A 23057-nucleotide genomic window follows, 5' to 3' on the forward strand; every position below is an offset into this window, starting at 1 on the left:
AGTAAGCAATGTGCTGGAAAGGAATTCCACAGAAAAAGCAATATTCCTCTGCACAATAACCTGTTATGGCAATTGGCCAAACCCCAAGGACTGGAGTGTTTAAAACTAAATAGATCAAAGTAGTAGAAAACAGAGCAAATTACCTTGATGAACAGAGGTGAGATATCGACTGGCCTTTTCCGTCTCTTAATTTTCATCACCCCTCAGTTTTCTGGCTACACAAGAGAGTGCTTGTGTAAAAATCCCAGAAAAAAAAGTCTCCACAAAGTACAAATTAGGACACTGTCAGCAGCTGCAGCGTGTGCTTTTTCACACTGTCCTGTTGCTTATACCCAAACCTGATGGGTCTGCTCTGATGGGTCACACTTGAGCTTTGATTTGCCTTTGCCCCTGTTCATGCAGCGGGAAGCTGCCAGGCAGTGGCAGTGAGGTTTTGTTCTGGGATTGATACCATTAATTCATTGCAAATGGGTAAGGCGAGTCTTGGGATGGAAGCTGGCTTAAATTATTGCTAGCATGATGTTCATTCAGGCTGATGAGCAGTGGGAGATGGTAGCTGGAGCTGCTTTTAGTACAGATGCAGAGAGATTATATAAAGATTTGAAAGGCTATAATGGCAGAGGAATTAACCTGTTGATCCAAAAGCTGCCTTGCAGATTTATAATCTGGAACAGGCTTCTGCAGGTGCCTTTATGGTGTGTCACAGCAAGGGTGACACTTCCCTCTCCAGGTCAAGTCCTGGCTCATGTAGAGACCATGTGGTGGTACCCAAATTGGACTCTGGCGTGGGTGGCTGAGAATGGCTTGCTATCCAGAAAGTTACCCTGCTCTGGTGAGCTGCCCTGTCCAAATTACTGGAGAATTTTATCATTTAGACAAACATACACACCTCAACACTGACTGCTATCCCTGGAAAGACCAAAGGTCCCCAGAGGTTCCCATAACAACTCATATTCTCTCTTCCAGATGACCTCAGCTCATTTCTCATATGCATTTGAAGGTGCAGGGCTCCTGACTACCAGGCGTGTTAATGCTTTGATTAAAGGCCCTTTGTCTTCCCCTCTTGTCCACATATATCCCTTGTTCTAACTGAGTTGCTTTAACTTTTCCACTAGATTGAAGGGAGTAGGCCAAGTGCCAGCCCTTCTCTGCCAGGATTTCTCTGCTTAAATTTGAGATAAGACTAAAATCCCAGGTACTATTTTTCTGGTGGTTTTGATAACAAATAACTTTTCTTGAAACTTTGCTTCAGTTCATGCCATACTTTGTGTCAGATGTACTTCCCTCTGGAGAATTAAGGAAGATATTTCAAAAGAACCAGATGTTTAATCTTTCTTGAGAAGCTGTCTGCCACACAGAAGCTAACTGGAAGTTGTGAGGTGTTATACACTTGAGAAAGCCTTTCTGCTTTACTGTCTTTCTAAATCAGACTATCTAAGCTGTGTATTAGTTTATCATTGTATAAACTAGAAAAAGAAGAGACTTACTGTGTGCAATCTCTCTATTACTATTTGCCAAGGTAGGCCTTTCCTGGCAAAATGTTCTCAAGATGTTTAAGGAGTTTGCAGGGAAAAGTGGTCCCTTGAAATGAAAAAGTCCTAGGTTCATCTGCCATTGACATCCTGTTACACTAAGTTGCTCCCAGAATTTTAAAGGGGTTTAGTTGGTGAAGACAAGTACCTCTAGGATTTTTGAAAGTACCAAAGTGCATGCTAATCACCGATGTTGAGCACGTCTGCTTTTGGGAATCTCTCTTCACAGACACCTGCATTTTTAGGCACCAAATGCCTACTTAGTAGTCATCTTACTTTCTCAGCCATGCCAAAGGGGTAATGGGACGACCCTAACTCATTAAGGTGCTCGGGCAATAAATAGTCTCTATGAATGTTTCCCCCCAAATACTTCTCCATCTCTACTCTTCCTTGGGATGATGCTGACTAGTTGCTGACTGATTTAGCAATGTTTTGCTTCACTGTGACACCTCTCCTGGTCTCATAGATAGCATCTGTGGTGGTAATGGCACAGATGCTAAGGTGGGAGAGCCATAGCTCAATCCCCAGGGTGTGCTTAGGGAAAGATTACGTTTCTTTCCTCACTGGCTCAAATGTTTAAGTGTTTGGTGGTGTCACCTTTTTGAAGTAAAATACAGGTCTGTATGGTGCTCCAGAGATAGCCATGAATACTGGGAGGTGAAAGGAAATGTTTATGAAGAAGAGTCAGTCTGAGACATGAAAGATTACTCAAAATCTGCTAAAAAAAAAATCTCTCTGTTACTTTTGCTTCATTTATATTATTAGATATGTATCAACAGATTGTTAGGATGCAGTCTGGACGAAAAGTGAATAAGGGAAAGCTGACTTGTGTCTTTTAAATGCCTTTCAGGTATTTAGGCTGAGATACAGATGAAGCGGCCTTTACTTTTGGAGGATACTGGGTCCTGTGCTCTCTGAATCTCAGGTCCCTTTGTGTGTCTCAGATTAGGAACTTAGAATTGTAATTCTCCCTGATTATGTGGTTTTCAGGATAATCTCTGTTCTACTTACCTCTTCCCCAGACTTTCTGATACTTCTCTGGCACAGGAATCCTTCCTACGTCTGTCTGATTCCTAACAGAGGATGTGTTTCTTTTACCGCCTTCTCATCAGAGGACAGTTGCCAATTCAGATTTCACTAGAAACTGCTGTGCCAGCTTTTTGATATTCAGAAGCTATGGGGTTTTATGTCTGTTTCCTGACCTAGCTTGACTCTACTAATAATGCAAGAACTTCAGTGCTGACATCTTGTCGGCCTAATATAGGAGGTCAATCAGTAAATATAGCAAAAACAGTAAGTCAAACACAATGTAAACAAGGTGGTTGGATCACTTCCCTCACCAGTAATATTTGTAGTTATGCAGGCAAATTTAGTGGATGTGATTAAATCTCATGCTCCAGCTTGGCAGCTGATTAGCTGCAGGGGGCAGGCAGGAATTTCTTTTCTTTTCCAGATTTGCACTCTTTCCAAGTCCTCCTTCATGCTTGTGCCAAGGATCTCAAAGTACTTTGCATTTTTAATTACGCATCTTCACTCCCCTTTGAAGAGTGGAGATGAGAGATAGTACAATTGGCAATGAAACAGTGGGGAAACTGAGGCAGTAGGAGGTGTCAGGATGCTTGGGACAAGTGATGCAGTTGCCGTTAGAGAAAGGAGAGCTGAACATTCCAGAAATCTTCTCTTGGGGATTCTGTGGATCTAGTGAACTTGTGCCTAGTTCTCAACAGTCTGTGTTTTTAACACATTGAAGTCTCGGTTGTCTGCAGAGACAAAATGGTACTTTTATGCATGTATTAATATAGAGTCACTGACGGGGAAAAGATATCTTTCTCCTCTGGAAATTGTAATGTCTTTATTTTTGTCTTTCACTAATGTGATCCTCTAATTTCTGAGCAGAATGGCCTGTGTATATGTTTCTTCTCTTTGTATGGAAAAGCACTTTGCTCTGAAATAGCCTCAGGCATTGGCCATGGCTGAGGCAGAGAACTGGTTTGACTTTGTAAATGAAATGCTGCTGTGTCCCCACAGGGCGAATCAGTGAATTTACTGTGTGGATTCACCTTCAGTGAGTGTACACTGAGGTAGCTACACCAACTTTTATTTCGTTATCTGAATGTACAGCTGAAATGCTGGCCTTGCAACATCAAGGAGGATAAAATACTCTTCTTACTAAGGCATGCTTTGGTCCAAAGGAGAGACCATAGATATCCTGACAAAACTGTCACATATTAACCTGACTCACCTGCATACTGCTGGTGCATACTTCACCCACCTTTTCAACATGGTAGGAACAGGGAATGAGCCTTTCCCTGTTACTTAAAGCCTAAAGCCCAATGGGGAACAGTGTATTTTGCATCTCATAGGGTGGGAGGGTTTCTTACAGGTGGAGCTTCTTACTTCTGTTGTAAATGATTTAAACTTTATGATTTCCTGTGAATAGCATCCTTCAAAGGCTAGTTTTGTGAATCTGGAGTGGACAGAAACTTCTGATGTGCAGTCTTGAGCCAGTAACTTAATGGCTGGATAGAGGCATCAACTCAGGCATACCCTATAGCCCCCATTGTTATGGGGCATCCTGCCCAGCCCACCATCATGGTAGAAGCAGCTGGAGTACTCTGAGACTTGGGGCTGAGGCCGAAGGCTGGCTTACTAGGCATTTCAGTTTCTAAGACAGGTGTCTAAATAAGATGACTGAATCTAATCCTTATTCTAGTCTTAAGTCTTAATTGTGAGTAAACAATATCATAATGAATTTATAGTTTCTAGCATTCTCTCATTGAATGTCTCAGTGCTGATGTTGGAGAGCATTCATCACAGTGGCAAATGAGTGTTTGTTTGGTCTGCTCATGGTACATATAAGCATCAACTGAGCCCATAGCGTGATGTGGTAATCCTCATTCTGACTGTTTGAAATAACTCACTGTAACAGTTATGCTCTTCTTACCCTACTCTTTCAGTTCCCAAGAAGCTTCTGCATGAAACCCAGCCAAGACCAACCAGCTACCAAGGATTTCAGAAACCACATTTTCCACTTCTGCCAAGAGCGTTTGATCCCAATGTTATAAGAGACGGCGTGTTCCTTTCTGATGTCTCTCCTTCCAACATAGGGCGAGCTCTCTCAGGTAGCTATGACTGTGGTGAAGTTAGCCCAAACCTAACTGTGTTGTGGTAACTGTTCCCTCTTGTCTCCCTTTATCTATATTTCTGTATTGTTCCCAAACCCCATCCATGGTCACAGTCAGAAAGAGAAACTTCAAGGCCTGACCACCGTGAAGCTTACACTGGGTTTCTTGAAATATCAGTCATGGCCATGCATGTCAAAACTCATCATAAAAATACTTCTCAAACCTGTCTAATACAGTGGCAAATAAAAGAAAAAGCAAACCAACAAACCAAAACCAAAAAAACGGGGCAGAAACAACAGATCTGCCTCACAGGGAACAGAGAAGTTTTCAAGTGAGCTTTGAAATATGATGTGGTTTTCATAAAATGTAAAGTCAAGAAATATGAAAGAAGTTAAATCTTAGCTCTCTATAGGGAAAGGTGAGTAGGCGGAAAGGATGGTGTAAGAATATCAGAAAGCCACAGGTAAGCATGTATTGGGTCAATTATTGGTTTTCCATAGTGTTTCCTAACATGCAGGAGATGATATGTGACACTACTTCTGAAATTCCCAGCCTGTGCTCCTGGAGGTTCAGCTCTAGGGTGTTATGGGCAGAGCTATTTTGTCTCTGTCTACACTCTTAGCAAAGCTAGTCCACAGCTTGGATAGTCAGCCCACAGATATTTGAGAATTGACAATAACAGATTTATCAGTTTGGAGTCCTTACTGTAAAAACTGTCAAGGAAAAGAATTTTGAGTTATCCCCAAATAAATTTTGTAATCCTGGTGATTCTTTTAAGCAAGAAAAAAAATATTCTGAACTCATTCATCTAAACATTTCTCTTCTACAGATGCCACTTTTTGTTTCATTTTCATGGTGTTTATTCATTCACTTTTAAAACATGCACCATTTTTCAAAGATGTCATTTTGAAATGAAAAACTAAAATAATGTTTCAAAAATAGCAAAAGAAAATATTTTGATGTATCTGTAATCTCCTTTCTCATTTTATTTCTTATATTAATACTACTTGCTAAAGTCAGCCTGATGTAATGAATAACCTCTTCTACACTTATGCTGTGATGTAGGGCAATTTTTTTGCTAGCTGAAATACTTTTGCTCAGCTTTGGTATAAAGTCACAGGGAAATGATTTGAGTGACTAGGAACAGCTAAGAAAGGATGGTAAAGAGAAAACCAGTAGTTGGTGTGCTGATTAGGCATAGAAAAGTCTTCAAGGCCAGCAAGGAGGAAAGGTAATATCTTTTAGTAGGATCCTGGAATGAATGACAGTCCAGAGAACTGCATAGCATAGCAACACATGGCCCTTGTGAAATTCTGTGTGTTTTTTCCCTTCTTTGTAACTCCAGTCATTTTCTGTCTTCTCTGCCTGTGCTTGTACAGTCCTGCAGACAACAAAACCAGTTCTGTGGTTTTGGTATGCAGATGAGTACTCATTTAAAAGCTTGTTTGATTTTATCTGTTCTTTGCATAAGTCAGAAGTGAAAAAAAAATATTCTTACACCTCACACAAGAGGAATTCCACCTTACTCTGTCTCCTAAATACACCATTGTTTCACAGCATGGTTTACAAGGGACGCCCCATACTCAGCAGAAGTGGTATCCATCTGAGCCTTTCCTCGCTTATGCCAGGAAACCCCCTGCAAGTACAATTTAATCTTTAGCCCAAGTGAGATCTCAAGAATGTATTGACAGTGAGGGGCAAGTAGGTTGTCTCTAACCCAGAACTGGACATGTGAGAGAGCATGGTGCAGAGGCACCAAGTTCATAAACTACCAGCTCTGTGCAGCTGCAGTCCAGATATATTAACTGGCCTTTAAAACCTAGCAGGAACCTGGACCCACCTAACTCAGCAGGCCACGATATGTGGTTATGAAATATATATTAGATTATATACTGATTTGTTTTCATTGACTGTAAAGGGATTTTAGATTTAGCAGTTCAGAAGAAGACCTCAGTATGTAGACATCTTGGGCAGGACTCAGTTACCATCATATAAATGTGTCATTTGAGATGACTTGAGACATTCACCTGGCTTCTACATGCTGCCTCAGGAAGGTGAGAGTTTCCCCTATATCCCTTCTTACATCTGCCATCTCTGGGTGGATGTCCTCCCAAACCTGATATATCTTAATTGTCTGTGTATGAGCAAATACATCAAACTATAAGTGATTGCAACTGGGAGAGATTTAATGACTCTCTAGGATCTGTCAAGTAACAGCAGGATTCAATTGCCCTGTTTTGGATGCATGATGCTACTTGAGATACTCTGAAGTATCCAGTTTTTAGTTTCAATTTTCAGAAACAAAAAATTTACCCTGCTTCCATGGTTGAGAAAAATCTAACCACTTGTACAGACATAGATTTACCAGAGAGACAGAAAAGAGGAAAGATTAGAGGGCACATTGCTAACTACTTCTGAACTAAAAGATTTCCTAAAACTTTGCTACTGATTTCCTGATGAATGTGCCCTTGTGATGAATGTGCCTTGGTGCCTCAGTGCCTCCATTTGTACAACTCATCTTCAGTGATCCATATTCTCCTAAAGTAAAAGATTCTTGCGATATTTTTTCCTTTTTGGATCTGCCACCTGGGTACCCATGTTAAAAAAACTTTACCTCAGGACCAGTCATTAACACCTTGGTAGCTCATAACATGTGTCTTTCCCAAGGCCATACTGCTATTCAGTGGTAGAGATACAACTACTCCCACATTCCTTGGGGCTGATCCCTTCCAGGGACACCTGGACATCCATCTCTGCTGCTTCTCCTCTGAGGTAAATTAGGAGTTGGCACCACTGCACACCCATTCACGCACTCAGTCCCTCTCCATCCAGTATTACCTGTTCTCTTTGACAACCCTCCACTTTGGTAACCTCTTCCCTGGGCTGAGCTGCTTCCTAGCACTCACAGTGGGAAGCTGAACGTGACAACTCACACTGCCACATTTGCAGAGACAGGAGACGGATCAGGCAGTCAGTCAGTACAGACCGTGCTATCAGAGTGCCTTTGCTTGCATGGCACTGATGGCATTATCAGAGGTGGACCTGACAGCTTCCTGAATTTAATACCTGCAGATAAGTGGAAGCCAGGTGCAAGTCTGTGATTTTGCAGTGTGATGCTTGCTTTTTACCAGAACCAGACACCCAGGGAAGAGAAAAACTGTAAAAGTTAAACAATCACATGGATGATGGAGCTGGACTCTGGTGCACTGACTTTTTTTCTGTGTTTAAAACAATTAATGTTTTGTGAGAAGTGGGGGTGTCTGCCTGCAGATCAAGGTGCAGGGAGCACTCAGCAGCAAGCTGATAAGGTCTGAAAGGGTCTCTTTGAGCCCCCTGGAATTAGTTGCCTTCTTAGCTCCAGTCTTCAACAAATAAAATCAAATCATTAACCCATGTTCGCTCACCTCTCCAAAGGGGAAATAGTGTCTGGGTGAAACACAATACGAGTGGGCTTCTGAAGGAAGTAATAAACTCAGGTTTGCCCTTCCTCAGGAAGGCTGGAGAGAGAGCCGGTCTGTTTGCCAGGTGTGTCTGGATGGCTACAGTGAGACACCGGCAGAGGATTGTCATCTCTGCCTCTGTTTTCCAGTCCTTATTACAAGCTTAGCTGGACTCACAGTTGATAAAAGCTCCTTTGATTTACAGAGGAAAGAAACTGGACTATATATTTGCTGTAGTGTAGATGGATGTATCTAAGTGGTGACATGAAAGAGCAGGAGATGAGGGAGAGAAGACTCTGCCTAGATGCAGACAGATTATGTGCTCATCTGAAGCTATCCTGAGAAGGTTTAGTTGCCCCATCAAAAGGGGCAAATTTGGGTGGTGTGCATCTCTGGCTTTCTGAATGCAGATGCTGACCGGGTGGGGATAGGACAGGGTAGGGCTGGGTCACGTGCCTCGTCCCTCACTCCCTTTCTGTTTCAAAGCAGAGAAGAAGAAAGGGAGATCAGCCACCTTCTACCCTCTAGATAACCCCCCCTCGCTGCTTCCTGTGGATGAGACACAACCGCCGGCACTCAACAGCAGCATGGAGCCCATGGGCGTTAGCACAGAGATGGCACTGCTCAGCAACATCCTGGCAGCCTACGCCTTTATCACAGGTATGTCTTGTGACTGCCATCTTTCTGGGCTCTCACAGGCCCTTCATGGACCCTCAACTGGAGCTGACACTTTGCAGTCACTTGGGGCTGCCTCTTTAAACTGTTTATATTTTTCATTCATCTCTCAGCAAATTCTTCCATGAAAGACCTGACCAGAGCAGCTCCAACAGATGGTCTATAACAGGGTTCATTGTGGTCTGTTTTTCTCTGGATTTGCTCTCTTCTGAAGTTAAACACAGTGTAATCTTACATGTGGTATTATTCCTAATGCTCTGTTTTCCTGGAGATCAAAGCCTAGCTCATTAGGGAGGCAAACTGGTTGTCCTGTAATTTAGAAAATAAGCAGCACTCAGATCGTTGCCCAACTGAAGAGAATTTGGATTATCTTCAGTAGAAGTGTGAAGATGAAGTAGTTTGAGAGTCTCCTTAATTGTATATTTAAATCTAGTTTAATGTTTTCTTGGATTAAAATTTATCTTTCACCTACGTGTATCTTTCAAGTAGCAGAGAAGCAGTCTTCTAATAAGATTCACTTCAGAAACTGAAATAAAATTGTGTACCCTACTGAGTGCTTGAAGTCAATTCAGTACCACTGATACCACTGATACAGTTGAGGCAGGTACCTTGTTAGCAGCAGGCATTGCCTACAGAGTTAGAGGACCTAACCCAAAAAAAGGTAGGAGTACTGCCTGAATAGCACTGTGTGCACTAATTCAGCATATCTTAGGCTAATTTCTACTGTTTTCCTCAGAAGGAGAGCCTTGTTTAAATTAGCCTCCCAAGGCAGGACATAATGTTTGTGGTATTTTTTAAATTTCATATGGGGGATGCTCTCCATTAATGAAAGGTTTGTATGCTTATTATCCTTATAGTAATATTAATGTGTTGCTCTTTTACTGCATGCTGTTAATAATTCAGTGTACTGCAGCCAGTTTATTAGCAGTACTGTAATGCAACTATGCTATTCTGGAGCACTGAGGTCTATAGAACTAAAACTCCAATTCTTATAAGCTAGTTTTTCATGTCTGTGTGTCATTTAGTCTTGTTAATTCATTAAATACTACCGCATTATTGGTGCCATGCTCTTGATTTTGCTGCAGTACCACCATGCTGCTACAGACAAGTATTTGGATTTCATAGTATCGTAGAGTGGTTTGGGTTGGAAGAGACTTTCATCTAGTTCCAACCTCCCTGCAATGCGAAGAGATGTCTTCAACTAATCAGGTCGCTCAGAGTCCTGTCCAACCTGACCTCGAATGTTTCTAAGGATGGGACATCTACCATCTCTCTGGACAACCTGTGCCAGTGCTTCACAATCCTAATTTAAAAAATTTTCTTCCTTACATCTAGTCCAAATCTACCCTCCTTTAGTTTAAAACCATTACCCCTTGTCCTATTGCAACAGGTCCTGTTAAAAAGTTTGTCCCCATCTTTCTTATAAGCCTCTTTAAAGTACTGAAAGGCTGCTATAAAGTCTTCCTAGAGCTTTCTCTTGTCTGAGCTGAACAGCCCCAACTCTGTCAGCCTTTCTTCACAGCTGAGGTGTTCCAGCCCTTTTATATTTCTTGTGACCCTCCTCTAGACTTGCTCCAACAAGTCCATGTCTTTCCTGTGCTGAGGACTCCAGAGCTGGACGCAACACTGCAGTGAGGTCTCAGGAGAGTGGAGTAGAGGGGGAAAATTACCTCCCTTGACCTGCTGGCCACACTGCTTTTGATGTGTGAAACAACTAACTTGGGCTTTGCATTTTGGAATCACTGAGATTAGTAAGAGTGTTTCTGCACATTTAGTGGAGGGTCCTTCTAAAAGGATCATGAACAATGAATCCAAAGTTCTGCCCTTCTACACATCCAGCGGTGGCGTCAGGATCCATATTTCTGTGTCACCTTTAAGAATGCAGCTTAAGTGGAATTAGTAGTGTTCTTCACAAAAGATAGCTTAGTAAGATATACTTTTTTCTCACTTGGGCTTCTCTAGTGAAAGATTAGAAAAAGCAAACTTTAGATGAATCATCTGTCTGTCACACTTCTCCTCCTTCTTACCTACAGCTGCCCATTTTTTGACGTGAGAATGCCTGCATCCCCAACTGTACTATAAAACAAAATGTTGTTAACTTTATTTTCCCCATCTGAACAGTAATGGTCATCAGAAAGTTGTAGGATTTATGGTTGGGGACAGTTGGGACTAGGATTCAGGGCTGCTTATGATGCCCCATGGACTTTCATTTACCACAGCAGAGGTCTATGACCTTGCATTGGTTTTGCGGGGCACAAGGCCTCGATTCATCCTCTTCACAAGGTGTCAGTCTTGGCAGGAGCCTCTAGATTTTACTGTAGCACAAATAATAAATAGGGATGGCTTTAACGGTCTTGTTACTGGGGGATTTGCTTGCCCTCTCATGATGTGGTCTCCTTGTGAGGTGTTCACATACACTGGTTGTCCAATAGATAAAACTCAGACCTCATGACCTGGGTTTCCAGTGATGAGTTCGGTACCTTGTTGCTCATGTTTTCCAGTGCACCTAACTGTGGCTGTCAGATGAGTTTTAATCTCAGTGACATTCAGTTTGTTCAGTTTGTTGTTTATTACAAAAATAATTGATGGCTGGCCCTTGGATTGAAACAGCAGATGCCCTAAACCGTCTTTATCTGCTGCACATAATTTAGCCCCCTGCTTTTAGCAAAGAGGATGGATTTGGCATGATTTATTTTGTTATACGTGAATACAGAGAGATTTTAGACTGTGAGTTGAAAGACAAGCTGTGTCACAGGACACAAATATAATTTGCACAAGACTAGAGCACTGCAAAGCCACCCTTGTTCATATCACAGGCTCTGAGCAGCAGAACAGTTGGAAATATTTTTGTGCTTGCCTGACTTTGGGGCCCTGAAGGCGGCCTAAGCCACAGCAGCTGTTGATGTCCATAGAAGAGCCATTATAAGGACTTAGGAGAGGTAGGGTATTGGCTGGCCAGGGAGGGCTAGTAATGGTTCACACGTCTTCCCACTGCTCCTGGCCGCAGCCTCGGTGCCAAAGGGAAACATTAGTGCAAAAACCACTCTGTTTCAGAACACTGAAAACATCCCCCAGGTAAACTCTGCAGACTGAAAGTGCTGTATTCAGGGTTTCCCCATGACGATGAACTGGCTCAAAACAGGATTTTGCCAGAGAAACTTACACATAGGCAGAGGTAACATACAGAGGTGTTTGTTTCCAGTGGGGCAAAGGGTGCTCTATACCCTCAGGCCCTCTCCAGGAAAAAGAAGCTATGGGTACTTGATCTTTCGTTGGGTAAAGTGTGTGCTTAACAGGATGATCCGCTTTACTACTTTTCCTGCCTCCTGGCAGGGGAATGCCTCAGCCTGAGGAGAGCATTCACAACTCAGTGGGATTCCCTCTGTATTCAGTGGTGTTCATATTTTCTGCACAAAATGGCAGGTTTGTGTGGGCAGCTGCGGATGAAGAGTCTGCAGGCTCAGTCATTCTCACATACGGAGTATTGCAGTGCATGGGGAGGGAGAAGTGCCAATATTAGCAAAAGCCTCCATGCTCATTTCCACCATCATTTTGGCTGATCTCCTTATACAAATGTTGGGTACCTTACTATTGACAACCAAAGAGTGAAAAATCACAGCACAGTGGGAAGCAAAACCTCTTTGCAGAAGTCTTGGTATTCACTGTCAAATCTGTTGGCAGCTATCATCATGGTAAGGAGTATCAAAGCCAGTTAGGTGTTAGTCTTATCCCAGCTTGCAGAACCTTGAAAACAACACTTCTTCAAAAACAGAGACCTGTTCCAAAACCTGTCTGAGTATTTGGAAAGATTTCACCAGTCTCTGTGAACAGCTGAAATTGTCTCTGCATTCAAAATCTACCAGCATGACTAGAACTGTTGCTTGTGGTTACGTAGATATGAAACGTTTAAATTGTATCAGAGCACTTCCAAAGCCTCTCTTTGGACAAGGGACTTAGTCCAGTTTTATCATTGCATTCAGGTTGAAGTAGTTGGAAGGAAACCTCCACAAATCCCTGTTTTATTCTTCTTCCACAGGCAAAGCTTTGCTGCCAAGTTATTAACAAGGGGCTTCCAAAAAACAACCCAGGGGAGATAATTCCAACTTTCAGACTGCTTGGCCTGTGCCTTATTAGTAAGGGGCTCCTGGAGAGTTTCCTCTGTTCTACCAGGGGATTTCGGCAGCCTGTGGGGCTAACTGTAAATTCCCTGGAAGATATTGTTCCTACTGTTTGTCTGGCCATGCTTAATGCTGAACCTTTTACTGGGGCCCTCTGAAATTTTCCTCCCCACTGAGGTTTCTGAATGCATGAAGCCATCACAGGAAGCCAGCAGCGTTAATGCCTAGATTGGTTTTTATTTATTGAAACAATTTATTATAATAGCAATAACAACCTTGTCCTGGGGCATTTCCTGGGGAATTAATGGCAGTCTGGGCTGATGCTCCCAGCAGATTGTTAGCCCTCAGGAAACAGGCTTTGTAATTGCTGCTGGTTTGGTTTGAAAAACACAATAAAATGTGTTTCTAATTTTTGGCCTTTTTGAGTGCCTAGAAAATGGTGACTTTTGTATGGAGGGTTATAAAGAGCATATATCTTTTGTCTGGATGGATATGTTCAGGCTTGAAACAGTGACATTTTCATCAATGCTTTCGGTCCAGAAAGAGAAATACCAGGAAGGGGAAAGGTAACCCCAGCTAAAGATATTGCCAGCAGCTGCATCCTGCTAGAAATTTAGGAGAAAAGCATAGCTCTGAGCTGCCAGCTACATCAGTGGAAGAAAAAGTTACACTGGTCAAAATCCATGTTTTAGTGTGTGTGCAAACACAAATGCATAGCAAAATTGTGTTACCTCCTGCTACTGATGTCCATACACTTTTAAAGAGTTTTTTTTCAAATATAATGAGCATTTTGAGGCACTTCAATGTTGGCATGATGAACCCGAACCACTGTCGAGCTTTTGGAGGATGCTGAGCATCCATTTGCTGAAGTCGATGCCTCTTTTTAGTCTTTGCAAGTAGAACGTGTAACGGAGGAGACTCTCAAACTGTCAGACCCTCAAATCTAGGCTATTGCTGACTTGGCTACTTCAACTGAAGAAAACCAGAGCCCTTGTTTTTTAGTTCAAGTTGCTTTTTCTGCTGTAAAGAAAAGAGATGCTGCTGTGCAAGTGGATTGTACATGTGATAAATGCCAAGACTGCAGTTGAACGTAGGGTTACAGCTCAGTGAGGAAGTCCAGACAGCGTTTCAGATGTTGACAGAGTAGCTGTAGGAGCTCATAAATGCCACTGGAGCCCAAAGATTCGATTACAGCCATTGCACTGCATGAAGGACTATACATACAAGCACAAGCAGGGGATGAAAAATGCTTGCTTAAGTAGCAATCAAGGTGCAGCTTTCTCTTGAGCTGGATACAGTAGCATGGAAAAAGGAGTGCGGAGGAGAAAGGAAAAGCAGCACATGGACAAAAATGAGTGAAGAGAAACCACATACGTCTGCATCTCTGACTTCAGTCTATGTTTTTTTAATGAGTTGCTTTAAAAGATTGAACAGTGGAACTAATGCAACCAAATCAAGCCCATGTGTGTGCAGGATTGTGGTGCTAAGGAAAGTGCGACTGGCATCCTGTCAGCCAGGCAGAGTGGAAGCAGACTGGACCAAGTGTCTTCTAGGACAAACCGTGCTACTCATTTGTTCTTCCCATACTGCCACACTCTCTGTGTCCTCCTTAGGCCTCCTTGCAAAGAAAGCTTTGCAGTTACTGTCCTGAGTTACATTGCACATGGAGGTAGAGGCCATATCAGGGTGATTCCAGTTTTCCTCTGGAATTTAGGCCACTTTTTTACAGTTCATACAGTACCAGGTGGGCAGCAGCTTTGCTACTGCACAAGCCAGGCTGCAGTTTTGATTTGAGTTTTGACCCCTTGAGTTCAGAATTACTACTGACTTCACTGCAGCCAGGACTTCACTCAGCAGTCTGCTACAAGAGCACATCCTTTGTGCCTGCTTTTTTACCTTTGGATTTTTGCTGTCTCGCTGTTGTCAAAATATCCTAGCTTAAAAAGCTCCGTTTTTGATCCTACTTGCTGTATTTGTCTCCTTTTTCTTTTTTTCTGGACTTGCTGAATTCATCTGCTGCAGTTTTCTCCTCTTTTTTTTGTAGTGACTCTTAAGCCTGTTTTTTTGACTCATGCCATCCACACCAATCACTCTAACAACAGCCTTCTCTTTTATTGGTCAGATATCAGACTACCATGACAACTCCTGCACCTTGGCTTGTCAGTCATCTTTGAGATTTTTTTTATAGAAGTGAAGAGCACAAAGGTGTTTTATCCATATAACTGTTCCATGAGCATCTCCAGGCATTGAACTATGCATTGCCTTGAACATGCCAGTTTTAGGGCTCTGGCCACAGAATTGGAGAATAATTTAGGCTAGAAGGTGTCTCCAGGGGTCACTTGGTCCAACTTCCTGCTTAGAACACACCTAACTTTAAATTCAGAACCAGCTTTGAAGTTAGAGAAGAGTCTTGTCCTGTTGAGTTTTTAATGTCTCCAAATAGTTTCCAGTGCATTTTCTGCAAACTTTGCTTTAAAGAAACCAACTGCAGAGGGCAGATTCTAAAAGCACAGTTGGAGGGAGTGAGGGTAGAACAGCCTTCTTGTTACAGAGATCTTTCAGGGCTGAATGTCAGGCTCTCAGCTGGTGGGAACTGTTACAGCTCCATCATTGAGTTCAAGAGAATAAGACTCATCTGAGGAGCTGACTCCATCCTTGAACTCAGGACGCCCAATAGACAGAGCAGAGCAAAGCTGGCCTTGACATTGCTGCTCAGTTCACCTTCACCCATTCAGCATACTTATAAACTGAGATGATTCAGCCCAGGGGAACTGTAGTAGCAACATTTATCATAATTACACTTCTAAGTAGTCCCATGAACCACCACCACCACCACCACCACCAAAAGGTACTAAATAAACAGGATGAGCTAGTTTAAAAGGCATTGTGGATTCTTTGGAGTCTTGTTATATCTGAAATGTCCCTATGGTGGATGCAACCTGTTAGAGCACAGCTATGCTTGTGTAACACAGGTACACATTTTGGTGGTCTGTGTGGAAAGCCAGCACACTTGCGTTAGATAAGCAAACGAAACCTATGAATAAGTAACACACATTTTGCCATGCTGCAAGGCTTCTTATTTCAGCTGGACCGCAGTGCAGACAGCATACAAAGCTTTGCAATCATCTTTATTACTGGTGCTATGATAATGGATGTGACAGTGAGATGCATTAGCGGTGGCTGGGTGTGCAGCACCCTGGTGCCAGCCCTGCTTGGGCAGCCACTGCCATTAGCATTTCCATCTGGGAGCTGCTCCTTTTCCTTCCAGACAACTCTGGGGTGTGACTGCAGTAAACTTACATTCCACATGTGGACAAATGCCTTGGCAGCGATTCCACTGTTTGAATTCCTCTTCCCGATTTCCCTGGGTTGCAGAAAGAGAAGGAAGGCATGGAAGTAAAGCCACCATTAGAAACTCTGCCCCTTCAGACACCACGACTGGTGCATGCACAGAGGAGCTGTGTGCTTCCTTCTCCTAAGGGTTCTTCTCTCCTGCTGTTTTCTTTCTGTGTGTGCTTCCTTGTGCTAAGGGTTGTTCTTGACAATCATTTTCTTTCCCCTTTCAGAAAACCCCGAGCGGGCTGCTTTGTATTTTGTCTCCGGGGTATGCATTGGACTCGTCTTGACCTTGTTGGCCCTAGTGCTGAAGGTGTCCTGCCGAACGGATTGCAAACGCTCCTCTGTCAAAAAACCCCCTCGGGAGCGAGAGAGTGACAGTGACAGCAGCGACAGCGATGCCGATTCGGACACCACTTCGGACCTGTCGGCCCGTAGGCACCGCAGGTTCGAGAGGACTCTGAACATGAACGTCTTCACTTCGGCGGAGGAGCTAGAGAGAGCGCAGCGGCTGGAGGAGCGGGAGCGCATTATCCGGGAGATCTGGATGAACGGCCAACCCGATATCCCGGGCACCAGGAGCCTCAACCGCTACTACTAATCTGTGGGGAGTCCAACTGTCCTATCCTGCACCCTGGGGCTCCTCCACATGTGACAGAGGAGAGAGAGAGGAGTACTATGTGGATATCTCCTCTTTTCCTTTCAGGTGTGCTACCTGGAGCAGTGTAGATGGACAGCAATAAAGCTTTCCCCCCCTCCTTCTCCCTGACATATCCCTATCACATCTCTTCACACATACTTTCTGTTTGCAACAGAACTGGTTGCCAACGTCATTTCTTAGTAGCAGGCAAGAAGAATCCTCCTGAGTGGGACATAGAGTTTGGCATGCCATGGTACGAGTGCTCCTCTCCTGGCTGGGGAGAGAAGCCGTCCAGGTTCTGGTGTTCCTTTAGGATTTTTTGGTTTCCCTTTCCTGAGGACTGTGGGAGAATTGTGAACAAAACGACAAATCTGGAAAGATGATTTGGGAAGGGAGGGGGAGGAACATCCTGACAGATTGTCTTGTGACTTCAGAAGCCACGAGATTAACCGAATTAAAACCCAACGGCAAATATGAGATGTTAAGAACTGGGGGAATGTCAGGTAGGGGGATTCTTCCATTGTGAAATCATCTCGGTGCTTGGAGGTTTGCCATAGTGTGTTCAGTTATTTATGTCTGTCTTTTCATCTTCATTTTCAATGGGAATACTCTTTTTGTTTTTTTTTTTACTGACACCTCAGGGATAAAATCCTATTTTTTTGAGTCTGTTCTCTCTGCTGGCCCTTGTCAAACACAACCCAACCCACCCCCAACAGTGAAATATAAGAGATGTGTCAGTGACTAGTGGGAAGTTAACAACCTCAAAGAGGTTGATAAAGGGTTTTCTTTTTGTTTTGTTGTATATATATATGTATATATATATATATATATATTTGAAGATGCTGCACAGGAATGTGCCTTAATCTTTTTTTTTTTTTCTGTTAAACTACAGTTTTCCTATGGATAGCAATGCACAATGTTTTATATATTTTATTAAAAAAATAAGAATTAAAAAAATCTATGTTTACCAGAGCAAAATGGAGACAGAAGAAGCCACATATGACAACAGAATGGGCAATAAATGCTAAATAAACTCTGGTTTGCTTCAATATGTTTGAATTTGCATTCTCACTTTTGGTGTAGGTATTGCTTGAGGGAGATGCTTTGGAAGAGTAGCACACCTCTGCAAGCAATCAAGGCTGATGTCTTCTGCATGCAGGAAACTGGAGGCACTTTTTGCTTTGACTGCAGGCCACTAGTTTACTTCTGCAGTGCATTGGAGCAGCATCAGCTGAGCAATGTGCTGGTTCTCAAGGGGCGATCCCAAAGACTACCTGCACCAAGGAAAGAGGCTTAGTGACGTCATGATGCTTTGAGTCTGTCCCCTCTGACTCAAATCATACCTGGATCACAAGCAAATGTTAAATGAACCAAAAAAATACAGGGAAAAAAGGTGAAATATATTTTAGTGCTCCTCCAGCTGTCCCATGGAGTGTTCAATGGGGTATCACCACATTACTCACTCCCAAGTACCAGTTTACATCACTTCAGTCATTAAACTTGGTGCTTTTCAAGTCTATACGTTGCTGCTGTAGCCTGAATGGCTATGGGATGTACTTCTTGTCACACTCCTGAGTCACTCTGTCACTCAGTTCACAAAATCCCTCAAGGAGGAATAAAAATAGGTGGACCTGCCACTCAGGGTATTGCAAGGTTTTATGTGTTGTACCAAAGAGCTGTGTGGTGGGATAGACCCCTGACACAAAGGACTGCCTTGGCACTCTTTTAGGGTCACTTTGGGGCTCCTCTGGCTGAGGAAGGCTGCATTGAAAGTGCACAATACTTCTCCTGACTCTTGCAATGTAAGAACATAGTTGAGTAACTGCAACTGGTGGTACTGGTAACGTCAGAGATAAGGATGGCTCATGAGAGGTGGCTTCTTTTTGAGATGCTGGAGCGTGTCCAGAGACAGGCAATAAAGCTAGTGAAGGGTCTGGAACACAAGTCTGATGAGGAGTGTCTGAGGGAGATAGGGAAGTTTAGCTTGGAGAAAAGGAGGCTGAGGGGAGACATGATCACTCTACAGCTACCTGAAACGAGGTTGTAGTGAGGTGAGAGTCAGTCTCTTTTCACCAGTAATGAATGACAGGACAAGAGGAAATGGACTCTATTTGCCCCAGGGGAAGTTTAGATTGGCTATTAGGAAAAACTTTTTCCCTGAGAGGATTGTTAGACACCAGCACAGGCTGCCCAGGGAGATGGTGGCATCACCATCCCTGGATATAATTAAAAGAAGTGAGGTGCTGAGTGACATAGTTTAGTTAGTGACATGGTTTAGTGGTGGGATTGGCAGTGTGAAGTTAGTGGTTGGACTTGATGATCTTAAAGGTCTTTTCCAACTGAAACAATTCTATGATTCTATGTACCACAGAGTGATTCCTGGTCCTGGCCCTTACAGCTTCAAGTGGACTCAGTATTGGCCTGAGATGTAATTTTGGAGCTGATACTTAGAAGTCAAGCAGGAGGCAGGTCTCAAACCCCGTGTGTGGCCAGGTGCTATGCTTTAGCTGGAATGTTGAAGGAACTCTGCTGAGCGTGTTGAGGAGAAAAATGACAGGGTGAGGTGAGCAGGATTAGTTTTGCCTGTAGTATGTTTTCCCCTAAACCAAGATACAGTTCCTCAATCTTGGTGATTAAGAAACAGCAAATTTGCAGATGTAGAGTGCTGTGTCCTGGGAGAGAGCCTGTGAAAATGATCGGAAAAACATGCTATAAATGAATGGATTTATGTATACGATTTTCCCAAACTATGTTTTTAACCAGGGGAAGGAGCAGGTGTGCTAAGTCTGAGTGTACCTCATGTACAACTGAGGGATTAAAATACCTGCTTCAAATGTAAATCAAAAATAACCCCAAGTAATAAATGGATAAACAATCCTCCCTTAGAATTGCTAGTGCTGCTGTAAATCTTCCAGTAGAAGCTTGCAATGCAAAGGAGCAGTTTGTGCGTGTGTCTTTGCTGAATTGAGCAGACAAGCCCAGCTCAGCCTTGCCCCAGGTAACAAGATGTAACAAAAGTAGACTCACTGTCTTCAGAGTGAATGCAATACTTTTATGTACCTTCCAGCTCCTTTTGTCTGAGGATCATGCATTTCTAAAAAGCCTTTGACTAAAGAAAAAAATACAATCTTTTCAGCTACCACAGTAAAAACCTTTAAGTCAATCTGTAAGTAGTTCTGGATTTCTCCCAAAAATGCTGAGTAGTTTGTCTGGGGGAAAAAACCACAAGATTTGTGGGGCAGGAGTTTGAACTAGATGATCTCTAGATGTCCCTTCCAACCCCTACCATTCTGTGATTCTGTGAGTTGGTGGTTTGCCTTTAAACCCACCAAACACTGGAACAAAACCCACTCACCTAGAGCACAGAAGAACTTGATTCATTGTGGGAGGGGGTTAAATCCATATTTCTCACTCCACAAAAGAGTGTCTTGAGCATACAGTGCATAGAATAAATGAATAAATGCTTATTCTACCAGCCTAATGTGAATCCCTCTTGTAGGAGGTTACGCTTAGCGTTGCTCTCTTACTTCCTCCTTAGTTTAATTTCTTACATTAAAGAGAAAAATTGTTTGCAGAATTACACCACTGAAATGCCCCAAGACAGGTAAAGGTGATGACCAATGATAGGACAAGTTGCAGTGGGTATAAACTGGTACACAAGAGGTTCCAAAGAAATACAAGGAAGAATTTCTTCACTGTGAGGGTGACAGAGCACTGGAACAGGCTGCCCTGGTGGGTTGTTGAGTCTCGTTCTCTGAAGAAATTAAAAACTCACTTGGACGAGTTCCTGTGTGACAAGTTCCTAGATGGCCCTGCTCTGGCAGGGGATTTGGACTAGATGATCTTTTGAGGTCCCTTCCAACCCTTAAGATTCTGTGATTCTGTGTACTTTTCCTGTTTCATGAATGAATTTCCTGATTGGTGACCTTCTGGAGAGAAAGCAGCTGAGGTAATTTTCATCGTGAATCTATTGTCAGTTTGCGTTTATAATTTTATGACAAGAGGACAGCAGAGTAGTTCTGGACTCTGAGTTGCTAAGCACGTGATGCTGTACTTAAAGGAGATATTATTGCAGTTGCTGTGTACTGTCTACTAGGCTACAAATTACGGGATACTTGGACTGGCAGCCACAGAGTCGTTAAATTAGCAGTTTGCTGACTTGTACCATGTTAACTTTTTTAGTGAATGTGATGGATTGGAAAATTAAGAGTGATACTCCCAGGAGAAGGTAATGCATGGAAAAGACGAGTTAGATTTTCAAAGAGTCAACCACATACGTGTTATCTTCCTGTCTGGTGGGAGAAATGGGTCCAGTTACAGAACAAGTGGCAGTTGTGTATGGAGAGACTGTAGGGAGGTAGATTGTTCGACTTAAGACACCCACTATGCTCTCCTACTTGCTCCCCATTGCCCTTGACTTCTCTGGGCAATTTTCAGCCCCTGCTATCGTCTGGTCCATCAACACTGACCTCTCCTGTGGGCCTGTGTTCAATGTACCCTGAAAATCTCAGTAATATGGTGTTTGCTGCCTTTCCCATGTCCACTCTGGTGTTCATACACTCAACGAATTCCAGTCAGTTAATGAGGCATGCCTTTCCCTTCCAGAAACCACACTGCCACTACTTAACCCCTTGCCTGCCATCTTTCTCAGCACCCCAAGGGTCACACAAATAAAGCGAGCTCACTTAGCCATTGTATTGCCAGGATATAGAGCGTATGCTTTTGGTGCTGTGGGGAATCTGAGCTTCCTCTTGTGCAGCCTGGACACTCTTAAGTTTCTGGAGGTGTCACAAGCAATTAATCCTCTTAGACAGGTCCAGAAATCCTCTGTTCACAATCATTACTGAGGTTACCATCATAGTGAAGTTTTAACAATCTATTCTGAATCTCTAGTACCCTCAGATACCAAAAATAACAATAATAATTAAAAAAGTTGAGTGTTACTTGCCTTTCCTTGTCTGCTCATTGGAATTGGTGCAGCTTGTCTCTTCACTTAACTTCCTCACTTTTCTCTTTGTCTATTGGTCTAATTGTGGGGTTCTCTCAAGGAATGTTACAGTTAAGCATAATTTACTGAAAAGGCAGTAATGATTTTGGTTCATTACACTGCAACTGATCTTTATGTTGTGAAAAGTGTACACTTGTTGTGCCCCTGGTCTGAAGGTCCTCACCTAGTCTGAGTGGATATATAATTTGTAGAATTTAAACAGATCAGTTGCTGTGAGGGTTTATGTGGGGCAATATGTCCAGAGGAACTCCAGAGGCAGGTTGATGGATGTCAACATAGGTTGTCTTTTCCTTTTCTCTGATCACCAGTGTGCAGTTCAGGAAGGTCTTCAGAAGAAGAGGAGATGCTGGATGAATGTGTTCAACACCGAACCTCTGAGAAGACCCCTTGGCAGACTGGGATAAGGGACAGACTCCTCTGGCCAGCCCTGTCCTCAGCAAACAAGATTTCCTACTGGTGAAGCTCTGACAAGACCCAAGGGAATGGAGCTACCATCTCTCTACTGGCAAAAGGTTGTTGACATAGTACTGGGACATTATAGTCAAGACTATGATCATAACCAGGCATCTGTGGTCTCCACGCTATTACCACAACCTGTCAAAAATGGCAAGATTTGAAGGCCTGGTCTTCTGGGACCAGGGATGGTCTGATCTTACAGTGCTGGAGAAGGCATTGATTTGGGGAAAATCTGGTGGAAAGTCACTCATCTACATGCATGTGTCAGTGATGGCTTCACAGTGCATTTGTGTAACGTAGAATCATAGAATGATACTACCTTACACAAAGTGAGCTTGCAAACACATGATTGCTTTCCAAACCACTTAGTATTGTTGGAATCATCCAGAAAACATTTCAAAGTATGGATGTATTTTTAATTTTTAATTGCTACCTCATTTTATGTTTTGTTTCCTCTAAGTTCTGTTTTTCTCTTCCATCCCAATGACAAAAGTAATTGGTAAAACTAAAACCTCAGCATCCTCTCCTTAGACCTAACTCCATCATTTTCTTTGGAAGCATATTTTCTTTGAGATGTCCCAATCCCTCCTACATTACTCCTTTGCTGAGTAACCTCTTATAGTCTTCCTCCTGTTTCACCCTTAGATTGTCCAACTATGCTAGGGCTGTAAATTGTGGCAAATCATATTCCTGTGACTCTCTCTTCTCCTTCTCTATTTCTCGTATT

General features: G+C 42.9%; 1 protein-coding gene across 3 annotated transcripts in view; it reads left to right on the forward strand.

The window, feature by feature from the left end:
• The window catches only part of EVA1A (eva-1 homolog A, regulator of programmed cell death), a 209050-nt gene extending 191135 nt beyond the window's left edge, over window positions 1–17915 (forward strand). For 2 of the 3 annotated variants that reach the window (XM_061989998.1, XM_061990000.1), the window contains 3 exons: window positions 4490–4654; window positions 8584–8757; window positions 16457–17915. In XM_061989998.1, the coding sequence (XP_061845982.1) occupies window positions 4490–4654; window positions 8584–8757; window positions 16457–16827 (710 nt within the window). In that variant the 3' untranslated portion in view covers window positions 16828–17915. The remainder of the gene's footprint in view (window positions 1–4489; window positions 4655–8583; window positions 8758–16456) is intronic. The other variant, XM_061989999.1, reaches the window with a different exon arrangement.
• The last annotated feature ends 5142 nt before the right edge of the window (window positions 17916–23057 follow it).

Source organism: Colius striatus, chromosome 2 (genome assembly GCF_028858725.1).
Source record: "Colius striatus isolate bColStr4 chromosome 2, bColStr4.1.hap1, whole genome shotgun sequence".
In the NCBI taxonomy this organism is placed as follows: Eukaryota; Metazoa; Chordata; class Aves; order Coliiformes; family Coliidae; genus Colius; species Colius striatus.